This window comes from Oncorhynchus mykiss, chromosome 24 (genome assembly GCF_013265735.2).
Source record: "Oncorhynchus mykiss isolate Arlee chromosome 24, USDA_OmykA_1.1, whole genome shotgun sequence".
In the NCBI taxonomy this organism is placed as follows: Eukaryota; Metazoa; Chordata; class Actinopteri; order Salmoniformes; family Salmonidae; genus Oncorhynchus; species Oncorhynchus mykiss.
The window spans coordinates 41,076,091-41,081,090 of NC_048588.1; the positions used below are offsets into that span (position 1 = coordinate 41,076,091).

Genomic DNA, 5,000 nt, shown 5'->3' on the forward strand with positions numbered 1-5,000 from the left:
CCTTTTGGGTAAAGCACATGACATGACACACACACTAGTTGACCTCCGTTGGGACAAGCACATAACATGACACACACACTAGGTGACCTCCGTTGGGACAAGCACAAAACATGACACACACACTAGTTGACCTCCGTTGGGACAAGCACATAACATGACACACACTAGTTGACCTCCGTTGGGACAAGCACAAAACATGGGATTTGCTTTCCGTCTCTTTTCTCTTTCATTTCCTGCTTTTCCCCCCGCCGCACTAATGAGAGCACTGACCTCATTACAAGCAGATTAGAAGCGCAGATACATTGTGTGTGTGTGTGTGTGTGTGTGTGTGTGTGTGTGTGTGTGTGTGTGTGTGTGTGCGTGTGCATACTCAATCGTTTTTGTGTATGCGCCAAAGAGATTGTATGTACGCATTTGTGCATATGAGTGTGTGTGCGTATGTCCGTGTGTATTTGATACGAGTGTGTGTGTGTGTGTTTTGCGAGTGCAGATAGATTGTGGTCATGTTAAAAGTGGCCAGCTGATTAATAAGCAATTTAGCATGGCCTCTGGTGAATTAGAGACAAGCAGAGTGGGGCTCCAGTCTGAATATAATAACTGTAATCAGAGTGAAAAGGTTGTCATGCCAGCAGAGAGAAGGGAGAAGCCCAAGCTTGACTTCTCCTTGGGGATACAGAGAGGATGTCATCTAAAAAGTCAAACATTGTGTAATAATTCAGGCTTATGTAATAAGTTGTTAATTGACGTCAATACATAACTTGTGTGAAAGATCATGTTCTTTGTTGGTCCTTCACAGGGCTTTTCCTCTCTCTCTCTCTCTCTCTCTCTCTCTCTCTCTCTCTCTCGCACTCTCTGACCCTCTCTGACTTACCTCCTCTCTCCTCTCTTTCTCTTCCTCTCTAACTTACAGTACCTCCTCTCTCCTCTCTGTCTCTGTCTCTTTCTCTAACTTTCCTCCTCTCTCCTCTCCTTCTCTCTACATCCCTCCTCTCTTTCCCCCTCTCTCTCTTCCTCTCTAACTTACAGTACCTCCTCTCCTTCTCTGTCTCTCTCGCTAACTTATCTACTCTGTCTTTCTCCCCAGTACCTCCTCATTCCTCTCTTTTTCCCTCACAGTACCTCCTCTCTGTCTAATGATGTCTAGGGGCTAAGCGTAAGATCAGAGTGGATCTCTTAACATTGATCTCTCCAGCGCCTTGATAGACTGGGGAGGTCTAGCCCTGTCTGCCCGAGTCCATCCCCATACCTCTCCTCGTCTCACCTTCCATCACTCTCCTCTTTTCATCCCTTCTTCAAAAGCAGCTGCTCTCGTCTCTACTGCATGCTCTAAATCAAGTACACTCTCAAACCTCTGAACTCATTTCCCTCTCTCTCTCTCTCTCTCTCTCTCTCTCTCTCTCTCTATATATATATATATATATATATATATATATACACTGCCTCTTCTCTCTATCTTTCTCCATTATATATCCACCCTACCCTCTCTGTTTTTTTAGGCAAGTCAGTTAAGAAGAAATGATTACTTACAATGATGGCCTACCAGGGAAAAGTGGGTTAAGTGCCTTGCTCAGGGGCAGAACAACAGATTTATATCTTGTCAACTCGGGGATTCGAGCTAGCAACCTTCCGGTTACTGGACCAATGCTCTAACCACTAGGCTACCCTGCCGCTACCTGGTACCTTTCCCATAATATTTAGTGGTATCACTCTAACCTGAGACCAACTTATGAGTCTCGAGCCCAGGTTCAGATCTTCCCTCTGTTCAACTTGCCTCATCACTCCAAATGAGGATCGAGCCCTCTGTCCCTTTCAATTACTGTTAGGATTAATGGTAGCGTTAACAGTTCCTCTGCATTAGTCAAGCTGCTGACTGATGCTAGCTATGAATGAGTCAGCCAGCAGTTAACGATGTGCAGATAGCAGCTATCATTCACCTGGATCATGTCTGAGGGTTTTCGCATGTGGGAAAAGATGGGGATTTCCTGGAACTGTGGATGATATGAGAAAAAAAAAAAGATTTCTGTCTTACACAATTCAGCAGTATAAAGACCAAGGAAGCCTCTTCTTCTGCTTCTTCTTCTTCTTCTGCTTCTTCTGCTTCTTCTTCTTCTTCTGCTTCTTCTTCTTCTTCTGCTTCTTCTTCTTCTGCTTCTTCTTCTTTTTCTTCTTCTTCTGCTTCTTCTTCTTCTTCTTCTGCTTCTTCTTCTTCTCCTGCTTCTTCTTCTTCTTCTCCTGCTTCTTCTTCTGCTTCTTCTTCTTCTTCTTCTTCTTCTTCTCCTGCTTCTTCTTCTTCTTCTCCTGCTTCTTCTTCTGCTTCTTCTTCTTCTTCTTCTTCTCCTGCTTCTTCTTCTGCTTCTTCTTCTCCTTCTGCTTCTTCTTCTTCTTCTTCTTCTTCTGCTTCTTCTTCTTCTTCTTCTTCTTCTTCTTCTTCTCCTGCTTCTTCTTCTGCTTCTTCTTCTTCATCTTCTCCTTTCCTGCTTCTTCTTCTGCTTCGTCTTCTGCTTCTTCTTCTTCTTCTGCTTCTTCTTCTTCTTCTGCTTCATCTTCTTCTGCTCTTCTTCTTCTGCTTCATCTTCTTCTTCTTCTGCTCTTCTTCTTCTTCTGCTTCTTCTTCTGCTCTTCTTCTGCTTCTTCTTCTTCTTCTTCTGCTTCTTCTTCTGCTTCTTCTTCTGCTTCTTCTTCTTCTTCTTCTTCTTCTTCTTCTTCTGCTTCTTCTTCTGCTCTTCTTCTGCTTCTTCTTCTTCTTCTTCTGCTTCTTCTTCTGCTTCTTCTTCTGCTTCTTCTTCTTCTTCTTCTTCTTCTTCTTCTTCTTCTTCTGCTTCTTCTTCTTCTTCTTCTTCTTCTTCTTCTTCTTCTTCTTCTTCTTCTGCTTCTTCTTCTTCTTCTTCTTCTTCTTCTTCTTCTTCTTCTGCTTCTTCTTCTTCTTCTTCTTCTTCTTCTGCTTCTTCTTCTGCATCTTCTTCTTCTGCTTCTTTTACACTTGCCTCTAACACAATACACATGGAAATATTGGACTATAAATTGTGCCTTCCTGTATTATACTAGTGCTAAAATGTTTATTCTATTCTACTGGGCCATTTACTTTATGTTCCTGTTGTGATTTTTTTACTGTTTATTTTTGTTGTTTCATGGTTGAGAAGGAACCTGCAGTAAGCATTTTGTTGCATGGTGTAAAAAAAAATGCATATTCCGTACTGTACATACAACTAATACTACTTGAAACTTCTTCTTCTTGACCACTTTTGTCCATCCCCTCTTTCTTCTCCTCTTCATATAATTGCCTCTCTCCGATCCCTAATGACGGGGTTCTATAGAACATTAAAGGGGACAAGGCAGGCCAGTGGAACAAATGGTGTCAGCGGTGGCTTTAAAGTTAGAGAGAGGAGAACTTGTGGTGTTCACAGACGGCATGCTTTACCATCGCTCTGCTTGAAAAGGACACATCATTTCTCTTTCTCTCTATTTTTTTAATTCCCTCTGTTCTTTTTCTCTGTTTCATCTCTCTGTTCTCTCTGTGTTCCCGTCTGTCAGCAGGACAGTGAACACAGTTAAGACAGCTCTATCAAAGGACAGCCGCTTGGTTATCGATTACTCATGTCTGCCGCCCTACAATCCTCAAAGGCCATTGTCCATCTCTTGATGGTGCCTTTGCTTTTGATTGTGACCCCAAATCCAGTTGTGATGCAGGCATAGCTTCAACCAAACCCAGATCCTTTACTGTTAGATCATTGCCAAGGCTGTTTAGTTTTTGGATCGACCATGTTGTGTGGAGAGAAATAGGGAGAAGTCTGCTCAACCAACTACCTCATTTGGTGTTTGTTTTGCCCTTGCCCTTGCCCTGGCTGATGCGTGATTGGTTGATTTCTGCAGGGGGTGGAGTGGATCCAAGCCTACGTCCCAGACGCTGTGTGGTTTGACTATGAAACGGTGAGCTTTCTGTTTACTTCATCTTTGCTTCCTTCCTTCCTAGAAAGACATGAAAAAGGAGTAGACTATTTACAAGAGCTTTACATAAAGCACACTGGAGAAGAGAACCACTGCTGTACTACATCATTCAGATTCAGAGGGATAGAGATAAGGGAGGAAATATGTAGGAAGAAGGACAGAGGAGACACAGAGACACTAAAAAGAGAATCTCCCTGTCTCATTGATTAAAGAGGAGTTGAGATCCTGCGGGACCTTATTTGGGCATCACACAGCTGTGTAAAGAGCTTCTGATCAGATGAGAGTTTAGATTGGTTGCCTCGCTGCTGCGCCTTGTCCTAGTGGGTCCAATGAGGTTACGGGGGTGGGAGGAGGAAGGGGTGCGGTGCAGTCAATTAGGAGGAAAAAGGGTACCTGACAGGAGAGGAAAGAAGGAGAGATGTTGGAGGAGATGAGAAGAACAGGAGGAGAGATGTTGGAGGAGATGAGAGGAACAGGAGGAGAGACGTTGGAGGAGATGAGGGGAACAGGAGGAGAGACGTTGGAGGAGATGAGAGGAAGGGAGGAGAGACGTTGGAGGAGATGAGAGTAACAGGAGGAGAGATGTTGGAGGAGATGAGAGGAACAGGAGGAGAGACGTTGGAGGAGATGAGAGTAACAGGAGGAGAGATGTTGGAGGAGATGAGAGGAACAGGAGGAGAGATGTTGGAGGAGATGAGAGGAACAGGAGGAGAGATGTTGGAGGAGAGGAGAGGAACAGGAAGAGAGATGTTGGAGGAGATGAGAGGAACAGGAGGAGAGATGTTGGAGGAGATGAGGGGAACAGGAGGAGAGACGTTGGAGGAGATGAGAGGAACAAGAGGAGAGATGTTGGAGGAGATGAGAGTAACAGGAGAGATGTTGGAGGAGATGAGAGGAACAGGAGGAGAGACGTTGGAGGAGATGAGAGTAACAGGAGGAGAGATGTTGGAGGAGATGAGAGGAACAGGAGGAGAGATGTTGGAGGAGATGAGAGGAACAGGAAGAGAGATGTTGGAGGAGATGAGAGGAACAGGAGGAGAGATGTTGGAGGAGAT

At 44.4% G+C, this 5,000-nt stretch overlaps 1 protein-coding gene across 3 annotated transcripts in view; it reads left to right on the top strand.

Moving 5' to 3' along the window:
• si (sucrase-isomaltase (alpha-glucosidase)) overlaps positions 1 to 5,000 on the top strand; it is a 112,701-nt gene that overhangs the window by 63,413 nt on the left and 44,288 nt on the right. For all 3 annotated transcript variants that reach the window (XM_036961527.1, XM_036961525.1, XM_036961526.1), the window contains exon 20: positions 3,871 to 3,927. In XM_036961527.1, coding sequence (XP_036817422.1) covers positions 3,871 to 3,927 — 57 coding nt within the window. The remainder of the gene's footprint in view (positions 1 to 3,870; positions 3,928 to 5,000) is intronic.